At 31.9% G+C, this 25,505-nt stretch overlaps 2 protein-coding genes and 1 non-coding gene across 10 annotated transcripts in view; all 3 read left to right on the forward strand.

Moving 5' to 3' along the window:
• The first annotated feature begins 1,119 nt into the window (after positions 1–1,119).
• On the forward strand, positions 1,120–1,191 carry Trnah-gug. Its single transcript has one exon. It is a non-coding gene; the product is annotated as a tRNA-His (tRNA).
• A 418-nt stretch (positions 1,192–1,609) lies between these two features.
• The window catches only part of LOC110992953 (uncharacterized protein CG43867), a 240,978-nt gene continuing 217,082 nt past the window's right edge, over positions 1,610–25,505 (forward strand). For all 8 annotated transcript variants that reach the window (XM_045628533.1, XM_045628538.1, XM_045628536.1 and 5 more), the window contains exon 1: positions 1,610–1,889. The gene's annotated coding sequence lies outside the window, so the exon portion shown is untranslated. The remainder of the gene's footprint in view (positions 1,890–25,505) is intronic.
• Positions 3,215–4,337, forward strand: LOC123689263. Its single transcript, XM_045628547.1, has one exon. It carries the CDS (start codon positions 3,526–3,528, stop codon positions 4,153–4,155), a length of 630 nt encoding a protein of 209 aa, XP_045484503.1. The 5' UTR covers positions 3,215–3,525; the 3' UTR covers positions 4,156–4,337.

Consider the following 25,505-nt stretch of genomic DNA (forward strand, 5'->3'; position numbering starts at 1 on the left):
AGGGAGCATGTATTCTTTTTCCTTGAGCATTTCTATAAGCATATAAATTAATTACTGTTGTTTGTGAAGAATAAACCAATTAACAAAGATAAAAATAGATTGTCGTTAATAACAAGATAGAACATCCCAAGAAGTCAAGTGGTCTTTTTGACCACTTTCTTGTATATAAATTTTAAATTTTGGCTACAGTGATTAATTAATCGATAGTGTTTGCTTCTTGTGTTTGGAAGTAATAAAATTGAATTTTTATTTAGAGTAATATCAAAATCTCTAGTGATTGTTTCGCCCGCCGCTACTTTCTTTTTGTAGGTCTGGGCTTCACATTCTTGATCATTTGTCAATCTAATAGGCAAGTAGGAGATCGTCCACCTGTGCCTGACACGGCGTCGACTTTTTGGATCTACTGAGCTTTCTTCACGATATTTTCTATACCTACCGTTTGAGCGAATGTTAAATGCGCACATAGAAAGATCGAAACTACGACCTAAGAGATGATATTCGCACGCTGGAGCCACTAAACCAACACTGCTCTCTCCAAACTCAGTATTAAAAATAAAACAACATTGGAAAATATAAATATAGCGAACCAAATGCATTAAATTTTATAGTGCCCCGGACTCCCGTCCGTCAGAGACATACTTTGCATTTTGACATCCGTACGGGAGTCACAGATCATACTAAGTTTCCCTTCTGAGTCCTACCTTAGGATTTTGCATACATATATGTAATGCAAGTCTTTTGTACTTTTCACTTTGGTAGCGTTTAATAATTTGTCAAACTCATGTTACATTACATCTTTATATTTGAATTTGTTTCATAGAAAAAATATCCATTCGAATAATGGGAGTAATATGTCGGTCTACCTTGTCATTTCAATTGGGAACATCATAATAGCCGCATGACACATCCAGGAACAGGTTTGGCAGGAGTGGGTTACGTGGGCGTGAATCTAGCGCCCGCTACCAGTTTAATTTTGAGTGGCTTTGTGTTCACATTCTTCATATAATAGCTAATTGTTGAATTTATTCTATATTATGTAATTTACTTTTATCACGATTAAAATATAAAGTAAAATAATATATAGTCAATAGTTTGGTTTTGTATAAATATTCTCCAATAGCCGTGATCGTCTAGTGGTTAGGACCCTACGTTGTGGCCGTAGTAACCCAGGTTCGAATCCTGGTCACGGCAGTGTGATACACTGTTACGGTGGAGATAATCTTTTGTTTTTTTTTATTATTTATCAAGATTTTTTAAAGATAATAAAATTTTATTTTTAACTCCATTTTGTCGATATCAGGGTTGATCGAAATTAACGTCAAAGTAAATTTGTATTCTAATCTAATTATTTTAAATCGATATACATAGGTACAAATTTGTAGTCCGTCGGTAGGTAGCTACACTATGTTTATATCTGTAAAATAATAAAATATTTTTAGTATAGCGCCATCTATGTACTATGTTTGGTAATATTTTAAACTACAAATTTATACCTATTATGCACCTACCGAGAACATAGCTCTTCTTCAAACCGCTAGATGGCGTCAGGTACTTTGTTATGGTTCATTTACCAACGCAGCTGTTCGCTATCATAGAAATCTGAGAGAAAAGGAGTGGTGATTACGCTGAGTTTGCTAATAATTTACGTTTTTTATATAGTTCGGGACCAAATAGGGATTTGTGCTTTTAATATGTGAATCTATTAGTGCTTCTGGATCATATATATTATTGGTGACAGTGAAAAACTTTGAGAAATGTATTAATTAAGCACGTAAACGTTGGTTATGACGTTTACTAAGGCTTTCGCGTGTGTGGGTGCGTGTTCAACGTGACATTGCTGTTGTCGAAGCGAAACAGTAACGGAATTAATCTCATGGATGATGATTTTGGTGAGGATATCTTTGTTTTAAATAATAATGTTTGGTTATATGCTCCATTTTATTATGTGTTGACGTGGATTTTTCTTAGTAAATAAAATATTTGTAATGTTAATATAATGTTTCGTATAAATATTACAGAAAACTTGAACAAATATTTACAGCATCGTTTGCTGTTTTTGTATTATTTTATTAATAATTATAATTATTATTATATATATTATTATCAATAATTATTGACGCTGCATTACATGTACGTACTTTATTTCTATACATTATTATGAAAGTGGAAAACAGTTAATAACTCGTGGGTCTTACTGTCCGCTAATTTAGGTACGTTAAATAAGATTGGTTTTCAAGAGAGCTTTTTAACTTTTTTTATATATTATATTAATTATTCTTCTTGTAGTTCTCTTCACTACTGGAGGTTGGCCGTCATCTCGTCATACTACTTCTTATATGTATTAAACAAATTAATTAATATACTACACTATCGTATATACCGCCACATATGTTATACCTACAGAAATACTATAGTTACAAAGCCTTCGTTTGTTACTGTATTGCGCCAAAACCGCTGAACAGATATGACTAAAATTTGGCAGATAGCTTGTTAAATAAATGCTAATTAACGCGGTCAACATCTAGTATTATACATATACAAACAGTCTGTTGCATTATTTAAATTTGTGTTTTACCGAATCATGGGCGGTGCCTCTATCTATTTATTTTATATTTAATCTATTGAAATATTTACGCAGGAAATAGTAAAGAAAGAACTCACACAAGCATGTACGCCACATTGGCTCTCTCTATTCTGTGACTCTCTTACTCCAATGGCACAGATCTTCGACACGAGGAATATCACCTGATCGGACGTATGGCAATCAGTACCCAAAGTATACTGACCAACTTACTAATATTGGGCCACGTTTTCCCATACGGTCTTCACCCGGTTCAACCCGAGATTTTATTGACAGAACGAAAATTATGTTTATTTAGAAGAAAAATACGTTTTTCCTTTAAATTTTTCAAGGTCAATTCAATGTTAGAATTATGATTAGGTCATCGTTGAACAAGTTTAGAAGTTGTTTACATAATGGGATTGTCGTGTAAGCCTTTAAGTAGCAAAAAATTGGCTTAAAAATATTTTAAACCATTAAAAATGTTTTGTTATTATAACTTAAAAATTTCTTTCTGTATATTAAAATGCCTAAAAAAATATATGTAAATATTCTTAGTTATTTTATTATTTTGTATGGAAATTCATAAGTTTGTATTTGTATTATAAATCGTATAGAAAAAAAAGAATAAAATCTATAGTAGCAGACGTATTTTGAATATACCTGAGGTATGTCCAGATCAATCTACATACTTAATTATTGAATGTTTTGTCTATCACTGTGAATGTCTAGATAATTTTAATATTTCTTAAGTGTCATTTGTCGGACCCTTACACAAAACATTTATAAGATATACAACCTTCATTGAACAGTACGTCAAAAAAACCCAATACATACTCCCTTTGACAACGTCAACTTTTTTTCCCATCAAAACAGCTTTTTTCGCCAAAATTCTTCGCCAGCAAAGCACACGCGTACCAAAAGTAATTAGAAATGTTCTAACTTTATTCGAGCGTTCCTGCAAAATGTTTGGCAAAAAAACTTCCGTGAAATCCGGACATGAACGGAATGGTAGTCCAAGGGTTATCGAGTCGTTGCCCGAGGTGGCTCTAGCGGCCATCGTGACGTACAAAAAGCAAAAAGAACTCGGAGACTTTATGAGTTTCCTTCTCTCAGCGCTCGAACGGAATTCGGATTGGCTCAATGCGGTCGTCGGAAAGCAAGCGAACTTTAAATGTGCCTTAATGGTCGGAGCCGGGCCCAATAGATTTCAGATCCAGGAAATAATCTACCCGACCAGCGAGAGCGATATCAAATTAGAAGTGGAGCTACGGGATTCAGAAGATTACGACAAATTGGCCATTTCTGCAATTTTAAAGTTGAGCAACTTTGAAATTGACAATTTACTCATGTATATCAAAAATCGTCTACACGAAAACCAAGTTTTAAGAGATGATCTGATTAAAGGCAAATCGATGGGCGTGAATTTTGCAGTGCTAAGACCATTCAGCGATAAACAGTATAGAGTAATGGAGAGAATTAATGTTGGGAGTTCTATGAAGTGTGTGCTGCCAACAAAGAAACGCCGTCGAGACGAGAAATCAAGAGTTAGGTCGCCATTGAAACGGTTCAAGCGGGAGGTGTCTTTAAAATAAAATACAATAGTTAATACAAATCAAAACTTGGCCCAAAATTGTTGAATTTGAATGTAAATTATGTACTACGCATTAATAGTTTCCTATAACCGATGATTTATTGTGTGGTAACGAACCATTATGAAGATAAATGCTGCAATATAATGTTACATGATGATTTTAATGGATACAGAGCAAATATAGAGTTGTTTAAATTTTAATATATAATTTTCAATTTGATAGTTGTTTTATTACTAAAATTGAACTGCAGTATTTTTTTACAGCTTTGTTTCACATAGTATTTTATTTATGAAGTTTATAGAAATATAGATAGCTGGATTGATGGAAAACAAATGTTACAAAACATAAAAATATTACAGCTCCAATGTTAGATTTTACTAGTATTTTTGCTTAACGATAAGCAATTTGCAGACGGAATTTTGATCTTAAATTAGAGATAGCATACTTTTAATTGCTTAATAATTGAACTGCATTATGCTATTTTGTATGCCATATATTTCATACTAGTTTTCCAAAAGATAAATTATTTAGTATATGTCCGGTTTCTATATCAACAGGTCTCTGATTTCTGAGAATCTACGACTCGTAGATTATAACATTTTTATAATACACCTGAAATTAATTAAATAATCGTTATTTTCAAGATAAAAACGGTCTTATGCGAGAAATAAAAAGTATGTTTTACTTCAAAGGCATGTATTTATCGATATTTTTTAAATTATTGAACTAAAATAAATTGAAATGTGTAGGAACTTGTAGACATCCTGCAAAACTTTTTTCGCACTTTGCTGTGGAATTTTAATCATACTTACTCGTAAATATATCAAAAAACTTGATTTGTGCTTTCGGTATATTAATCTGCAAACATACATTACATATAACATGCTTCATTTGGCAGTAGCGAGAAACGGCGAGATCGATATCGCGGATTCAGGCCAGCAGTGCGCACACCTACGATATATATATCCTTTTTTCTGAAAAAATCCTAGGACATAATAATCCATACTTATTATGTTTTCAATCATATTTCCATACCAACTATCTAAAACCTTTTACCTCATACTGACTATGTCTTAAATACTAAGGCGTAAACGAAAATTACTGTTTTTAACCGAAAAGTCACATTTGCAAATTGGGGCGGAGTAATAAGATACCATACATAAGCCTATATAGCATTTATGAAAAAGGATGATAGTATCCGGACAGTTTCAATAACGATATCAATCTTAGAAAACAAAAATGTGATAATTATTTTAGTCTTAATAACAATTTAAAGGAACAACCGCCCTAAAAGAGAAGTGGCGACAGGCGGGTCATATAGAACGATGCACAGATAAAAGGTGGATAGAAGATATAGAAGAAGTAGGAGGCGAATGGAGAAAGAAAGCCATGGAGATATTCGGGAAAAGCGGATGAGGACTTTAACCGTGAAGGATTTCCCATAAATGGTACTGTAGGAAGTTAGGATATTGAATAACAAGGAACAAATAAGAAATGTATATATAACAAATCCAAACTGTATATAACAAATCCAAACTTTATTACTATTATTTTAGGAACAACAGCGGTGATGAAAAATAATTGAATTCGTGGAGTCGGTATCTTAAAAGCGGCCTACAGTTTATCGTCGTCAGCAAAACTTATTACAGAGAGGGCAAAACCTGTAATAAATCACATAACTATTACGCCAATTACCCAACGGTCAGCGCGGTAATCCCTACAAGGACTTAGAAAAAGGCCAAGGATCGACCCGTAATCATTCAAATTGATTTATTTCTATAACCAGATTGGGCGAGCAACTTTTTTATCTCCGCCTTGGATGCGGAAAACGCATCCAGGAAATGTGGGTTTTATGTTTCTTTGATTTGCGTTAAAAATCAGGCCGATTTGTCTACAAACTATTAAGAATTTATTGTTAGATTTGTTGTAACTTATAACGGAGTCCTATGTTTCATTTAGTAAAATTATAGTTAAGTTGATAAGTTTCTTCTTTTAAAGAGGTAAATAAAAATGAAACAGAATTGCGAGTTAAAGACTTACAAAGGAACTTCAATATTAAAAAATGCGTTAAGGTTTTAAATAATAACAGACAGAATACAAAAAGAAGTTTCATAAATTTAATTTAACAGTCACCATCTGTCGCAGAAAGTATAGCAAAAAGTATGGCATTGGTGTTTTAGTCCGACCACAGATTCAAACTGTTTTCATATCTTAAATTCCGTATCCTCAAATACACTATGAAAACGATTTTTTTATTATATACTTTTTTAGTTTCTTTAATTTACAATAATTATTTGAATTTATGAAACATTTTCAAATCACTACACTTCAAAAATGTTTTCTCAAAATTGCTACTAAGCGTCATTCGCCCCATAATTGCTTGGAAAACATTAAAGATATAATTTAAGGAAGATTACAGGACATTTTTTACCTTAAATTTTTATTTTAAACATTGCAAGGGATTTTGAGAGCACCTCGCGAAATGGCATTTAAGATTTAATGCTATTACAATAATGACACGCTGGGCGTTATTATTACTGTGCACCTCGTAACTGTGATTTAAACTTGTGAAATATTCGTATATTTTCGAATTTTATCGTTCTAGTATTCAATTTATCGTGAGATTTGGTTTATATTGGCCGCTATTTTGAAGATAAGCCACCACTATGTGGAAATAGCTGACAATTTTTTACAAACCCGAATATGGGTTCACCAGAATTCAAACACAATCAAAAGTTACAAAAACAAAATACATTAGAACTGTTACGAAACATGATTGTCAATTACTCACGAAAATTTACGTAAAATTACTCGTTAAAATATTTTTGTTAAGTCATAAACTATACCACTATCTAGAACCCAGCTGCCCACTGAAGTATTTCGGGACCAATTTGACTTAGGGTCCTTGAATAAAAGAGCGTCCATGGGCGGCGGTAACACTTAACATCAGATGAGCCTCCTGCCACAAGAGAACAGGAGAGCCTAGTGACTTCGTCTTCGTCTATGTGTCTGATGTCTTAGGAGTTCGATTCCCTGTTGGACACGAACTCTAATTAAATTTGTTACCCATCGTTCGGTTGTATACTTACAAAAATATATTAATTCCGATTAATATGTGATAGACAGCAGAAATTGCGCGTCTCGCAGTGGCCATAGATTCCTATAATTGACTTTTGACATGTCTGATGTATTGTAATGGACATTGTTACACTATTTTATTCGAGCAATAGTCTTTTATTTCAAGTCACACAGCTCATTGTGAACAACAATTTGATATATTGTTTTTCACACACAACCGACTTCAAACCAAAAAGTATAGAATCTAATTTAGAACTTCCATTTTAAATTGACGAAAAAGTTTTTAATGCAAATTGCACCTGAATTTAATCCGTCCACAGACAAGTATTCTTAATTTAAATTATGTTATAACACAATATACATATAAATAAAAAATAAAAATGATGTTATTTTTTCATGACATCATCTATGTCTATGTCAAATTGGCTTTTAGTTGAAATAGGCAAATACACGATGTATAAATAAAATAACAATAGCAACAGTTTGTCTGGGTCTAAGGGTTAAACCGGTGCACATCTGTCGCAATACATCGACCCGGGGTCCGCACCTGCTTCCTGTCAACCTGCAATGTTTGAAGGATGTATCAAGTGGATCCTTGAGTGAATTTTTACGATCATTACCTGTTATATCGCCGACATGAGTAATGTGGGTCGTGAAATTGGATAAATCCATAGAAATATATAAAATTTTACGTAACTTTGTCGTTGTATAAAATTGAATTAAGCTATAAATATAACTCGATATTTTGAGGACTTTTTAGCAATTGCATCAAATTCTATGTTATATGTAATATGTAAAAAAAACATATATTATATTCTATATTATATTCAGCTTGATTAAAAAAATTGCTTAAAAGAAATAAGTCGGTTATACAAATAAATAAAAATAAATCAGTAAGTACCATTACCTTTTTAGGTCTAGCCCTCAGATTTTTGTATCATGGTAATTTGTCAAGCTAATAGGCAAGTAGATGGTCAGACTGCGGTGTCTGACACACGCCAAATTTTTAGGTCTAAGTCAAGCTGTTGTCAACCTTGGACCTCAGAGATGAGAGTCAAACGTTGAACCACTAGGCTAACACTGTTCTTGTTGTTTATACATTTAATATAAAATATAGTGAAAGCATTATCCAGCTATGACTTTAAGCATTTTTTCATCGCATCAGCAATTTTCTTACAAGTTTATCGTTGAATTTCCTCATAAATTCTTCGAGTATCTTCCATTTTTTGATAAATGCGACATCGAGGTTCGACGTGTGCCCTAAAAAGGTTTTTGATAATATCGGAGGGACAAATTTGTGTCGTGTATGCTTAACTGACTCTGCGAAAAGCCAGGATATATATAAAAATATACTATTATTGTGTGGACCAACATTTATTATCCTGGACATGTTTAGTAACATTTATGTACTTGTAAAAAGTCGATAACTCTTTGGAAAAGATTTTATATACGTCAAAATATATTTAAGTCTACGGAAATTCTAAAATTATTTATAATAATTGTTTAGTCTGTGAAATTTTCATAAAGATCTATTTACATTACTACCTAACTCTAGCTAATTACTGTAGTAAAAATATACGACGAATGAAACTCTAATGTCTAGCTAAAATATGTATTTTGTGCAACATTTAGAGTTTATTTTTTATTGAAAACAATCAATTTAATCCTATTTCTAAAATAAAATAAAATTCTAAATCCAAAATGTTCTAACATAAAAAACCTTCGAAATAAAATTTAAATGACCGGCCAAAACTTTTCCACACACTAACCAGAAACAAATAAAATGAAACATCAGTTAACACATAATAGATAATTAATAATCAAAAGAATCTAATCTAAGAAAAATTTAATGTAAGAAATATAATTATTTCATTATATACATCTATATTATAATTATAAATTAATATGCTCTAAGCTAAGTAAGCTTTGAACGTACATTGATGAAGTCAGCCTAATCATAACAGCGTGAATGTAGACTTTAGTGATTTGAAGACGTAAGATTTAGACTCAAACCACAAGTATTAAACACCGTATTAGACTTGACAAACGGGAGTCTAACTCAGGAATATATCGACTCTGATTATCCTAAGGCGTTTGCAATGCAGCCGTTTAGGAGTATCCGAGGTTCAGAATGTTGACTTCCGAATGGGTCAAGCACATCTCCGAGGAACATCAAAATGGCCTAGGACGCTTACATTAAATAAACCAAAGCGAAAATGATTCGATGTTCTTTTCAAAGCATAAATGAGTTTCGCTCTCACTTAAATTATGCTAACTGCCAAAACAGGAGCTACGAAGCCAACGAAAATATTAATGAATATTTATATTATCTTTTCTGCGAGGAAAATCTGATATTCATAGCCACTTTTGCCATGCCGTCAAATTGGATCACATTTTTTGACAGTCTACCAGTAACTCAAAATTTCATCAGCATGACCTTGACTTTAACTGACCGCTGAACTGCCCATTTTCTTCTGCGAACTAGCGAATTGGAATCAACTGCCACTAGGGATAAGGCTAATGCTTAAAAAAGGGCACACCCCTCAAAAAGTTATTAACAGTTGATTAAGCAAATTATATTTCCGCCTAATATGTCTTTCAGCACATAAACATTTTGGCTAAAATATTACTTCTGTATAAAAATACGAAATAAAAAACACACATTATTCTTAGCCTATATAACGTAATATATGAGGGTACTTGAAAGGGATAATTTCACGCATAATGTAACCCGTCCGAGTACGTATATTTCGACATTCGTCATCCTGCTTTCGCTAGAAATGGTCGTGTATTGCTTTTTTCGCGTTTCTTTAAATATTAGATTATTAAGAAGGAATATTTGGAAATAAATACAAATATGCCGCTGATTCAACGCGATTTAAATTTGAAATTAGTGTCGCTACCGACGTCCGACATTATAACTTAGCATTTAAACACAATTAGTACGCACGTCGATCAGAGAGCTAACAGAAATACTAAAATATACACACATATATATATATTAATATGGCCTCGCCTTATGAATCCGTGTGTTTAGTTTTTAGTTTGTCTTATTTTATTGCATCATTTTAGATTTAGGTTCAATTTTTTTTTGGATTCTCGTCATCATATTTCTATTTCTAGTTTCCCTTACTAAGGTTGATTGGAAGAGATCGATTGTTAACGATAAGGCCGCCCGTTGTATCCTTTAAAATATTTATGTTTTTTATTTGTGTGTTTTAGTATAATTCAACGAAGTGCGAATGAATAAATAAACAGATTATTATAGACGATTCGTTTACGACATTAATTCTATCTATAAAGATAAAGCCTTCATATTTTCTTCTAGAACGGATAAAGGCTATTGAGCCTGTCTTGGAAACTATTTAAATTTTCACCCCTCATATCGACACCATTTTCCGAACCTGACAGGGGTCTATACATATTTATCTGGCAATATTTATGACCGACCTGAAAACGTGCGATTTTCTTGTTTCATATTTAAAGTTTGGATTCTTTATGGGATTGTCACTGTAGGCGATCATGAATAAAACAAACGCATTATTTATAGTGCAGTCCGGTTGAGGATTGAATACAGTTTTATGTTGTAAGTTGCAAAACTGGTTATGAGAGTGATAAGTGAGTACTGTTTTATTACCAGTATATCACGTTAGACATTTCTGGCAACCCTTTGTTAAAAGAACAAGTAACAACAGATGTATAAAGACATAGACAAGCTGCTTTATGTCTTCTAAGATATTTATTAAAGTTAATTTACTAACGCCAGAGTTATCTATGTATCTTTATGAGGACGGGTAACAAATACCGTCAGTATTTTTGTTATAGATCTGACGGTAACAACAAAATCTCATCGACACACTTTATTCTTATAAGCAACCGCAAACCGACAGGAACCTGACCTGATGTAAGGTGGCACTGCAACTGACATTTTGCCAGAAGGATAGCCATTCCGAGCAGGCCTTTAAGATTTTCTTTTATAGAACAGGGGGCAAACGGGCAGGAGGCTCACCTGATGTTAAGTGATACCGCCGCCTATGGCCACTCTCGAAAAAAGAAAAAGAATTAATTAATTTTAAGAATTGGTACAGAAATACTTAACTTGGCAGCTGGTTCAACTGGTGAACTGGTTTTTATGAAACACAACATTCTCTGTATTTCGTTTATTACAAGTATTTTATAAAGTTAATTAATACATAAATAATTCGAGCTATAAATATTAAAACAACTCCCTCAAGGCTTTTTCGAGTAATACAATTTTTAAAAAGGAAATATCCGGAAGAAATAATTTATATAACGAACCTCTTTGTTATAATTGTAAATTAATTGGGATCGTAAAAAGGAAGGCCGACATAATTACGTAAATAATACTCCTACTCTGATTTTTAATATCAACAAAACGAAAGTTCAATTTGGAATGTGCTATATTTTAAAATATTATATTATGTATACGCTTATGTATAATGTCAGCTGACGTAATAACAAACTAAATCGACTTAGGTTCCTTCAAGAAAATAGTGTACCAATTCTTAAAAGGCCGGCAACCCACTCCTTTGGCATTGAGAGTGTCATTAGGAGCGGTATTACTTAACATCAGGTGAGCCTCCTTTCCATTTGTTCTATAAAAAATGTATAGAATAAATATAAATGTTCCTACAAAATGCGTTGTGCTACTTGATTTTAAGTTACGAGGAATCGAACTCAGAACCCAAGGCCTTAAAAAAGGAACTACAAACCCCAAATGCCCAAATTACTGTTGACGCAATCACCAAATAAGTACATCATCCCCTCTCCCCCCAATTATTATTTTTATCTGTTGTGCTTACGTAATACTTAAAAGACCCCTCAACCTCATTTAAAAATCATTCTTCTATATTAAATATATTTGACAGCAATTAATATGTGTATTTTCTTCTTTATAATATTTTATATTATCAAAACCTTCCCTGAACTTTCACATATATTCAAAGATCAAAATTGGTCCAACCATTCTCTAGATTCATCGACCAACCGAATAACAACTCATTTATATGAGATGAGAATTAATACTGCAAAGTATTTATTCATTTGAGTTATTACTCAAAAACCTTTAACAGATAATTAAATCCCATTAAAATATTTGAAATCGAATTATGAAATAGTCATTATAGTTTTTACGATATTTATGTCGCCTGCGTGTCCAATTAACACGGTACTGGGAACATCTACCAGTCTTCGAACAAAAAATGTATGTGAGCCTCATCATCTATGTGTTTAAAGAGAAAAACAGATGCAGAAATGCGTGCACTTTACATATACACAGATACACAGCGATGTAGTGAAAATATAATTAATTTCTCACGTCTTAGGTGGCTTGAGATTTCAATCGCGGCTTCATTTAATTAAGCTTTCTCTTGGGTTTTTCTCAATTTTATTGTGCAGTGTAAATAATAAAATGTTGTGTGGTTTTATGAAACCACGGTAAAAGTGAAACTTTTTTTACACTATAGACATTTAACTGAATTTTTTTGGAATAATATTCCATTGAGGGTATAAAATCGCTTTATCAATCTTAATTTTATACTTGGAAAATTGGTATGATAATGGGATTAATAAAAGTAGACTAAGTCTCCAACTAATATTTTTATTGAATTCTGTGTCTTCCACATACATAATACTTAACAATTATTTAGGTTATATACACATATTAAAATAGCGCGGAGCAGTGGCACGAATGAATAATAGCCTATACGCTATACGGTCAGCTGCTGCGAACTATGTGCGCCGCCATATTGGCATTTGTTGCTATGACGAGCGCCTTTCACTTTATCCCTACTCCGCGGCCGACCGTCACGCGACATACGCCACACAGACCAAAAAGTTTGAGACTATGCAAAGACTATGCGAAGCATATTAATTTTAAAAGATTCACTTTAAAAATTAATATGCTTTAATTTTCTTAAGGCGTTCTGGACGTTTCAACATTTTTGCTATGTTATATACAAAATAATAATTTTATTAATACTAGCATTGTTGGAAATAAGAAAGATACGTGTCTTATAGTGAAAGGAATAAATCAAATTCCGTAAATCAAAGTTTCACGAACACATTACTGTGGAAGTCATTTTAAGTATAGCTAAACATTTTATTATTTTTTTCCATTCAGTGAATACGTCTAGCTCGGGGGAGCCATGAGAGATTAATTCAACAATGCTCTTCGAGACGGCACGAAATACACCCATTGTTGTCCAACCACTAAGTAATAACTTGGCCGCCGAGACTTTTAAATCTGTCTCAAAATATAATCGTCTCAGACTATATTGTAATAAACTGGATAAACGAATTAAAATAAAAAGGATTTCATTTTATAAGTTAATTCATAATCGTAACTTTACTACTATTTTTAGTGTAATAAAAAAAGTGTAAACTTGAATAGATTCTTTGAACACAATTACAATTAAAATCGAGTATAAGGAATAATTGTTAAGTTAGTTATCTATATTAAATATAAAAAATATAGTTATCTATATTATTTATATTCATATTTTTTGGTTTCTCCTTCTTTTAGTGCCTGTCCATTGCTGGAGGTTGGTCATTAATCACTTGAAGCGTGTCTTGTTCTGTGCCATATGCAGCAGCTCTTCCAGCATTTGCAATACCCGTCCTTTTTCTAACGTTGAGAAGCCATGATTAAAATTAAGAAATACATTTTTTAGAGAAGGGGGGTAATTTTATGGCTTAGGATTTAATTTTTATTTATTTTTGCTTAATTTATAAATATTTAAGAAAAGTTAGGTGTTAATAATATTATATTTAATTAGTTTTAATCATCGTCATTTTTTTCTTTGTGATTCTTCAACTCAGAGATTACGCATAAAAAATTAAACATTATCAAAATCTTCATTTCCTTTGACTTAAATAAAATAAAAAAAAAAAAAATTAAAAAAGCCTTTTTATTTCCTACAATTATAACTTTTTACATTGGCCCATCTCAAAACGCTTACTTATCTAATTAAAATTAATACCATCTTATTTTTATTTATTTTCTATATTATTTGCTACTATATATATCATATTTACTACTAGATAATATTTACTATTACATTATTTTATTGTATTATTAGCTAGCTTGGTTAGATTTCCTTTGACTTATTAATGGTTTAACTAAACAGTTTTACAGTTTGTTTTGAAATGGTGAAAGTTTATATCTGTGTTGACGTTACAGCCGGGTTAGATAAAAATAAATTATTCCTTCGGGACCTGAAAGGCTCAACTAAGTGATGTCCGAATTGTACCAACACCTGAGACGGGCTCGGATATAATAGCTTTAGGATCGCACTCAAAGGACTGATGATGGACTACGTACTTTTATAGAGGTTTAGACGTTTAGTACAGCAACAATACACTTCAATAAATACGTCATGACATAGAGTAAAAAATAGCTTCTTTATGGATCTTGTCCACAGATTGAATCTGTTTCATTGGTTATTACTATTTCTATAGACATAGACATACTGATAGACATATAATGTATTACAAACACACACACAAAATAACAATAATCAAAGAGAAAAAAAAAGATATTATGAAAGATATATACATTTTCTTTTTCAATTCAATTCGTCTCAAGTATGGCGGTGTCTATAGTAGATTTCAGAGGTTTTTATATCTATTGATTACAACTATGTAGTAAGAATATTGTAAATACTGTATGTGTGTTACAACTCAATATAGATTAAGAAGTAATAATATCTGAAGTCGTACAAGTTGCCAAGCGAATTAGATCGACTCGCTATTATCCGAATTTATGGCTGACGTAGTCTTACTCATGTGACCTAATTCAATATAGGTGAATCTGAAATTTAAAATTTGTAACAAGATCGTATCGGCCAAGTTATTCATAAAATAATATTTTGTATGTGTGTGAGAGGTTACACATTTATTAATATTGTTATTGGTTAACGTAATAACGGAGTAATAATTATTAAAAAAAAATTACAACGGATACGAATTTTCGGAACGGTTTCAAATTTTAAATTCGAATTACAACATATATTTTTGTGTTCTATGTATCGATTTTAAATTTTAATTAATAATTTGGCTTATGTAAGTGAATAAAGAACGCAAACCATCTAGAAATATTGTTATATGAGGTTGCATATGAAATTGGCGTTTTGTATGGCAGAAACAAAAAGAAGTGTCTTTTTAGATAGAATATATTAATTAATTAAAGTATGTACCATTGCTATTTAATCCATTTTGCCATGTTGCCATGTAAAGCTTAAGGAGTAAGGGAACGATCCTTTAATGCTCAAAACTTATATTATTTAATACGGTGACCCTTACATTATCTACTAATGTATATAATATACAAAATTTACACGCAAACTGCCGATTTAATTTCAGTTTCAAGCCTTATTGGGTCAAATCCCTTTAGTAGTATCTATAGGATAGACAACTTAAAGTGGCCAGTTTGATATATTATACTCTCATTTCTATGTGAAATTATACATTGTTAGAATAAATATATGCTTTTTTGCTATTTTAAAAAGGAAGGAATTTCGTGAAAAACATTTGTTAGGTTAAAAGGCCGTTTTATCAGTATAGGGAGGTAAATGAGCCTACAGGACGCCCAGCACAAAAAAAATTAATGAGTGCGTTGTCGGCCTTTGAGGAAGGAGTCTTACTTTGAACAGTTGGAATTAATGCAATTTGTGTCACAATAGCCTAAGAAGGAACAATATTTAGATCCATATTCTAATTTGTATCATAATTCACTGTCTTGTCATGTCTTATATGTCAAACTTCATATAGAAATGGTTTGACAGCTTGAAGTTTGAGTCTCAGTAGATTACCCGAAATTAAAATAAATATCGTGAAATAGTTTTATAAGTTTTGTATGGAGTAAAAGGGTAAAATCCAGACGTATCTGTAATCTAAAATAAATGCCCATTGTTTAAATTGGCCTCCTTATTTTGGTTCTAGTATAACCATATGCCCAAACCACATTATTGGAGTATGTGGTGTAAAATAAGCGTAGTGCCAATAGTTTCTATTTGAATATAGCATCGGTTACGCAAATGTTACAATGAGAACTTGATATTATCTAAATATAGTTAAAAGTTTTGTTATTAGATAGCTTAGCCCATTTATTTATTAATACTTCGTTGCAGAAACATAATACAATTGACATAATTAAATGAATAGGTGGGCAACTGGCGGCCTTAAAAAGAAGAATTAACTTCAAATTTTTTATTAATTAATTTTTTTGACTTTAATTTTTAATTTAAAGTCAAATTAACTTAGATAAGGCAAGTAAGACGTGCAAAACTACATAATACATTATGAAATAACTAAAATAGGAACAAACAAAAATAGGGACAGGAAGCATTTACATTTATTTATGAATTGATTATGATATAAAGTATTTGAAATACCAGTATCATATTTTTTGAGCCTTAATTTATTTTCTGATACCATAAACTAGATATACATTTCAACTTATTTTTAATAAATTGTAACGAATCTTAATTGTACTGAATTATCCTATGTGTAAGTAAATATAGTTTTTCAGTGAGTATGTATCAGGTGTTCCAAGGCTTTATTATATTCCATATAGGCCCGGAATACGTCCAGTAATGCAGTCGCTTTTCGGAAGGTATACCAGTATAGTAGTTACACATAATACTAATAGCCTTTTATTTCAGATACTTTTATATTTTCATACATTTATATGGTATTCATACTTTTTAGGTATCTGTGTGCCTATTTTGGCGGACGCCTCTTCTAAGTCCCGCCATTCCTGTGTGCACCGTTTAGGGTTTTATAAGACAAAGCATGACCTTCGTAGTGAAGGCTACGAAGAACATTTGATATTTGTTAGAAAATATATTGTGAGCTTCAAATATAATGTGTGTGTATTAAAATAATTAATATAGATTTCCAACACAAAATTAGTATTTACAATATTCTTAACCTACATAGTAATTATATATTATATATGTGAATAAATAAACACTGATTTATAAATAGAAAATTAAATTTAAAACTTTGATCTCTCTGACAACGTAACTATTAATAATGCTGGCAGCATTTCCTCGCTGTTATGCGATTAATTATTTTTAATTTTGTATTATACTTTAATATACAAACCAACGCCGCTTTAAAAATGACAAATTATACTTTTAGTTCTAATTCTATGCGGAGGTCGCGTGCGCCAGATTAATAATAAATACTGGCAAAATCCCAAATATGATTTAATAATTCAGCCTAGAAAAGTTTCTAAGAAGTACCCATTTGAGTCCCTTAGGAGACATAACTTTAGATAATTTGGACTATTATAAGAAAAAGAGCAATATTATATTTCACTTGTATTGTACAGTGTGGATATATCTGTGGCATATTCAAAATTTCATCACTATCACTTTGATGACTAGAAGTCTTTCACGGCTCGCTTCGCGGGACACACTCTTTTGCAAATTAGTGAACTGTGGAGTCGACTCCCGCTGAAGATTTCCCTTGTAGATACGACCTTCAATTGTTAAAATGAAGAGTATACAATATACACCTCTCTCGAAGGCCGACAACGCACCAACTAAAATAGGCGTCTATGGGCTGAGATGACAATCCTTTTTGTGTACTACTCTAAAATGAAAGACAAAATTCATACAGTAGATACAAATAAAAGTTGTATTTCATTTTCAACTAAACTTGCAGGTTTTCTATGTGCGAAAATAATTTTAACTGTCAGTAGCACAATTTCCGAAATTTCAATATTTGGATCTATTAAATTGAATTTGTATATAGTAGATAGATTGCAGATTGTAATCGACATATATATTTGTTATATATTATTACATATATATTTGTTATGATATGTCTATTACAATATGAAACATTACAACGTATTAACAAAATCCTTGCATATTATAATAATGTACCCCATCGTCTCTGATTGGTTGTATGAACGCGATAAACTCAAATACGACCAAACTTTTTTACGATTTTATATGTAAATAGAAAGAGTCCTCAGGAGTATATTAAAATAAACATATCGGGTAAATACACATAATGAAAATTTTTGTAAATGTTTGAATTATTTAACTAATTTTTAGTCGGAAAATAATAGATGTAACAAAAAAAACCTGCTTAAATGAAACTGCAGGTTATACATAATATGTTTTTAACAAAAGTCGCGATATTTAATCAAAATATTTTTTCACATTGTTTATGACATAAATTTTGAGTGCCAACAGAACCCTTCCTAACAATTGAAAATGAATACAAATTTTGACCTGTTATTTTCTTTTTCTTTCATAGACTTAATTTCAAATCGACTGTCGACTAATTTGGTCTAAGTAAATTGTTTGAAAATGTTAGGAGTAATAAACTGTGTTTATACCGAATGGCTATTGAAAGTATACTTAGAAGTGTTAAGCCATAATGTAAGTTAATGGCTTTGACGACTAATCCCAATACGACACACTAATGGAGCATTATCTGTGATCATACACAAATCTCTTGTGACATCCAATTATCTATGCCATTAGATTTTAATTGGCTATATCGTATTTAATACACCGACTATATGAATATTTATTACTGTTATCTATTAAGGCAAAATAAAAACACACTTTTATTTATCTGAATATATATATATATATACATTTTTTTAAACGAACTCATCACTCAAACGCCTTTTTTTAATATTGCAAAAGTTTTTATTGCGTATTTATAAAACCTTGCAAACGCTTGGTACACTGATACATTGCTACTTACTTGAAAAATATTTTTTTTTACAGTGCTGAGGTGTTGGCCTAGTGGCTTCAATCTGTCACTCGTCTCTGAGTCGTATTCGTTCGAATCTCGGCATTTATCATTAGCTCGAACGGTGAAGGAAAACATCTTGAGGAAACCGACTTGCCTTAGACCCAGCAGGTTTATCACCTTTTATTAGATTGACACCTAAAAATATTGTAGCGCCACTGATTTATTTAATTTTAAATAAATCACTGATTGTTTTAATTTTAAATGTGTTAAGCACTTATAGGCAAAAATAACATACAAAAAGAGAAACAAAAAAATTGAGTTCGTAACGAGTAAATATTTTATAAGTATACGAGTTTTTTTTATTGAACAGGGAGCAAACGGGCAGGAGGCTCACCTGATGTTAAGTGATACCGCCACCCATGGACACTATATTTAAGATCAACATTATAAGAAACTAAACATTTGTTGTGTTTATGTACCTTATACTTCGGAGCTAGCTTAAAGCCCAAAAATAAATCTGAACTTTTTTGACTTGTTTTAGGCGCGAAAGGTCCGTAAGTATAAACTTATTCATAAACAAACTTGAATATTGTTCCTTGCCAATTCACTTTTCAATAAAGAAACGTGACAAAACATTCCCTACCGAAGTTAAGAGCGTTTGTGTATAAGTAACGATCATTATCAATACAAGCGAAATTATTCAAATTATAAAAGGCGCTATTTAACACATTTCCATATAAATTTTCCATGGGGCTGATTGTCAAACCCTAGTGTGTACCTAGCTACCTACCAAGTCACGATTCTCACAGTTCTCCTCATAACAGCAGCGCTAAGGGAAGCTATAGACCAAATAAGGAGAGATCACTAGCAGGGTACCTTACACACACTAATGAAGAATACGACTGAGAAGGAGATTCAGTGTCGTAACAAATCAAATCATAAATCATTTATTCATGTAGGTAACACAATGTACACTTACGAAACGTCAAAAAAAAAAATACATTGAATGCTTCTAATTTTACAATTTACTGCCAGTTAATTCAAGCGCTTAGAACGGAAGAGAAGAACATGTAATAAACCCTCCGCCACTATTTTTAATCGCCAAGTATTTTCTTTAAAACAACTTTTGTAAGCAGCTTTTGTTTCTATCTTTCACATATATACTGCATAAGACCATGATAATCACGTAAAAAATGAAAATGTGTTTCATAAAGCAAGCTATCCCTCAGTTAATAAATCTCATAAAGTAGGTTTATTTTGTAAGCTTATAAAGCATTGCAACGAAGACGGCTTAAGCCACACCTAATTTCCTAGTATCTTGGCTAATAAGTCTTCGGTGTTTGCGTAAATTACAAAACCTTATTATCTATTGTTCCCCGGTGTATCGTAAGCTGGAAATTCTCTGTTTATTCACCTTACGGGCTATGACTTATGATTAATTAAATACTATGTTTATATTGGTACTGACTTTTGGCAAACTAGGGGCAAGATTGTGACTTCCATATGTCAAAATCAAAACCGTTGTTCATTTTAAGCTGACTACTTCCTGAATCTCTCGAATATTAGTCGACAATCTGTCCAGACATTTAGTTGCTCAAACAATTCCTATAATATAATTGTTAGTTACAATAACTGATGTTTTTCTTAATTCACGCCGAATAAAACATGTATTATGCTTGTTATGCTTCTGTAAGGAGCTAGGCTGGCTAAAGTAGCCAAGGCTTTACGCAAAACGGACCAAATTTGAGTCTAGTTGCGGAAATTGAGTCCACCTACCATACCATACATGTATTATAATTAACTGGCTATACAATAGGCTTTCTTACAGAAAGAACTAAGAAATCTAAGGAAGGTTTTATTATGAAATTAACGAACGTACTGCAAGTTTTGAGATTACAGTTTTCTGATAACTATCCTATACTGATCTGGCAAAACATCGATACTACGGAGCCGATAGGAAATTGAATTTCCGATACGATAAAAGATTACAGATACGGCGTGCTACTTTATGATTTCAAAGGAATATTTTTTATTCAACGTGCATACTATGTGTTGAGTATATAAGTAGTGAAATGTACATTTATTTTATTTATTTTTAGCCTTATATTATCTCCGGATACACTAATATCTGGTTATCCTGTGTTAGTAAATATTCTTTAACAGTTAGTAAGGATCAGGAACCCTCTCCGGTAAAGGCCAAGGCTTGCCATCTGTCTCTATCCCGAGTTATTTGCATCCATTGGTGATCCGCGATTTTTTTATGTCATCATCCCATGGAGCGTAAGGTCTGCCTCTGAACCGTTTGCCTGGTGGGCCTCTCTCGCTGACCCGCCCACTTCCACTTCAGTTTTTTTGCGTTGTTTAGGGCATCAATTGCTTTGGTGTCTGATCTTATTTCCATGTCTCTTATCATGTGTACCTTTAGCATGTTTCTTTCTATGCCTCGTTGACATGTATTTATATTGTTTTTTGTTTTATTTGTAAATTTCCATGTTTGGCATGCATATGTCAGACATGGAATAAGGCATGAGTCCAGTCTTCTAAGAAAGTACATTAAAACTCCTTAAGTAATTCATAAATTGAATTTGTTTTATATAGGTCGTGACAATTTGGTCGTAAGACACATATTGGTATTTGGTTTATTTAAAACATATTTCGTATAAGAAACCATAAAAATGACGAATTATAATCTCGTCTCCTTGATATAAGGAACGAATAAAACCTTCTAACTTTCGCTCATTGAAGCTTATATTATATTCGGTGTCATGCGTTATTTGGCTAGGAATTTTTATAATTATTATCATGCTTACAATGAAAAATTCTGTACTCAATCTTATTCATAAACGAATTGTAAACTTAAATAAGTGAAATAGTGTTGTCACGTTTATTTCTTTAAAAAGGAAGATGTGTGAGTAAGACAAAACATTCAAGCAGATTAATTACGTTAAAACAATCATACTATTTTCTATTTAGTATTGCGTATATATATACTAAACGTACATAAAACGCCAAAAAATCCTTGGTGACTGAAGGGTACGAATTTTAAATAAACTAAAGATTTAATACATACAATATATGTTTTCCTTTTATTATTTATATTAAAATAATAAAAGGAAAACATCATACAAACAACAATTTACGTATATATTTTATACACGTGTTTGTCAAGCTGTCGATGATACAGCAAGTCCACTAAACCTTGGTAACTGATTATAAAATAAAAAGCTAATGTCATACATTTGACACATCCGCAACATTCAATATTTCTATAAATTTAATTTCTATTCTGGAATGAATTCGGAAAAAAGTCGATACAGGACAATATCAATTCGTTTTACGGAAAACTCTGTGTCGGCTTTTCGTCAATTTTCATTTTTCTTTGTCGGATTCTCTCCACGTTGCGTCTGTTTGTACATGTTTTGACATCTAATGTGATATGTAGTGAGAAATTGGGTTGGAGATGGATCTCGATAGTGATGACGGCTTGCGGACTAATCAAATTTTCAACATACATTTGGTTCGACAACCATATATGTCATATAGGATATTAGACCAGGATCGACGATTTTTTCCATAGGTCTTTTAGTTTTTCCGTTTTAAACTCTTAAAATCTCATCCCCTTCCCCTTCCTGACCTAAAATCACCCGTAAATCATTTCCCTCTTTTTTTACTCATTTGTGTGACATTTTCCTCCTTTTCCAATGGGTTTCATCCTACTATATTTTTTTTCACTTTCTATTATTTTTAACGGCTTCTACCCTGGTCTATATAGCGTACCATACACATGTCCCATAAAATTATAAACCGTCAAACATGCATTTTTATAATATCAGCCTAACTTTTCATATTTTTCCTGAAGAACGTGCATTATGTATGGGTAAATGTCATAGTGCATACTAAATGCTAGAACTGGGGATCAAAGGCAAACCCAGAGTTGAATAGGAAGCTACCATAGGCTTCAAAACGATATAATCAATTAAATGAAAATTTATTTATTGATTAAATTGTCCTATACGTCTTATATACAAAAGTTTTAAGATAAGAAGCAATAAATGTGTTATTTCAATCTGAACCATTCTTGAATCCACTTGAGCACGCATAAAATCGATCCAGCTGTTTAGGAGGAGTTTTATTACAAACACAGAAGATCTACAAAAACAAAAGACTTCAAAAAGATAACAGGGTTCTAATATTTTGAAGCCAAAAACGAATCGTATAGCAAATAAAATTATTTATTTGTATGTTTTTTTAATTTGCTATTATTATAGATAAAAATTATCAATTAGTCCAGCTGTTCTCAAATTTTAGCTAGACAAAGACAGCAATTATTATTATATGGTATATATTATGGTCGTCAATATAAAAATCTGGCAGTGACACACTGAATATAGTGTACGAAGTGTACGATTTCCCATTCGCTCCTACATGACATCATTCTATTCCCTGTTCTCTGTCACCTCATTGTGACGTCACATACCGATAATACGTCATCGATACGAGAGCCTATTGACAAGCTTAAACGGCGTGACGGATGTGGAACCTTCGGGTTGAATGATAGGCTTTTGACATATTTGACATTTGCGGTAGATTGCGTACCTTACAGAAATATTTAGTGGATTCGCTGTTTAGAAGAGTGATGATTTATATAATCTTTGTTTACAGGCTGGCCACTCAGTGGGTAGAATGTTTCACAATCTTCCCCCTAGGGGAAAATACACCATTATTCTCCCTTATTGCATGCTGTTAGTTTGGTTTTACGGTTAGACAATAACTAAATAACAATATGCAGACTCTTTAGGAAACAAACACCGACCACACCATACACAACGCAAACCTGTACGTATATAAGCAACCCAAGGGCTTTTTCCTTACGAAGCCCTTTTTCATCACTATCCAATTTCCTAAAAAAATTTTCACTAACGATTCATAACTCACATAACATACTGACAAGTATCTAAGATCTAAACCTCCCGTCCTATGCTGAAAGAGAAAATATTCTGTATTGTGTATACTGTGCAACAATAGTAATTATAAATTATTGTGGTAAACTGTATATCAAATGAAAGAGACAAACTGCCCACGAAACAGGAAATTCTAGTGTACTACTTTATGTTTAACCTAAATATCTATAGAAGTATTTTCTATTCATCATCCGTCATGATTAAAAAATGAAATTACAATATAAATTATATTATTTTTTAATTATTAATGATTAACACAATGTCCATATAAGTTCCAAATAAGCTATTTATTACTTATTGGTAGGATAAATAGTATTTTTGCATTTCACGACTGTCAGATAGCGCGATTCGTCATGAAAAGTGAAGTATCTTATTCGGAACTTTTATCTTTCGAATAATTTATGTGTTGCATAGCTATTAGGTACTCTATCTATACATTGTGAAACAGGCCCTAAATATTCTAAATAATACGTCATAGTCTCCCTAGAGGAAGCAGTTCGCCAGCGCTTACAAGATACGTCTCCCAGACTCTTCGTCTCAGAAGTTAGGAGCATTAATTAATTCATTATTAACAGTGAGCGTGTAAACTCTCGCCGTGTGAGGATCTACATTTATTTACGTGCAGTTACTGGAAACCGTCAGTCAGTCTTTGATTATGCAAATGTCTTGCCAACTTGCTAGTGTTATTAGGGAAGTTATATTATCAGTTTTACAACACCGTTTATCACACATGTATGCGTCATAGAAAGAATATAGGTAATATCACTTATGATTTGTATTCTATAATTTTTATAACATTTTATTTCGAACACAAGACCTCAAAACACAAAACAGTGTTAACAATAACCTTAACGTATATAGTAATATTATTATTACTATATACGTATAGTGGGCAGCTGCGAGTCCATTATGTCGTCTACAATTTCTGTATAAAGCTTTGATTTTTATTGGACTTTATTTATAAAAATAAAGAATAAGTTTAACGTGACTAGCGTAAGTCACTTACATAATATAGCTTCTCTTGAAGATTTATTGTGAAATCGTTATCAATTAAAGCGTCTAACCTGGGCAATTGGATTCATGAGACAGGACAATCTGACACATTTTAATAAAATTTATATAAACGTGAATAAATTTTACTTTTCGTTTTATATTTGGTAGCGGTTTTATTAATAGACTATTTACAAAATTCGGTGATTTCCAAAGAGCTGCAGTTATATTAGCGTTTGATTCTTGAATAATTAGATTGTAGTGTATTTAAACTTTTTTATTTAAGTCTTTATTATGCATTTTATAACTATGTTCTAATATTTATCTTTTCAATATCAATCAATAGCGCAGCGTTTTAATTCAAATTCAAATTCAAAATTTATTTATTCATGTAGGTAACAATGTACACTTATGAACGTCAAAAAAAGAAATATTAAATGAATTTAATTTTACATTTACTGCCAGTTCTCAAATCAAGGGCGTAGAACGGAAGAGAAGAACTGGCAATAAACTCTCCGCCACTCTTTTTAATCGCCAAGTTTTTTTTTACACAATGCTTGTAAGGAGCTGCAACCA

The sequence above is a fragment of the Pieris rapae genome, chromosome 6 (assembly GCF_905147795.1).
Source record: "Pieris rapae chromosome 6, ilPieRapa1.1, whole genome shotgun sequence".
NCBI lineage: Eukaryota > Metazoa > Arthropoda > Insecta > Lepidoptera > Pieridae > Pieris > Pieris rapae.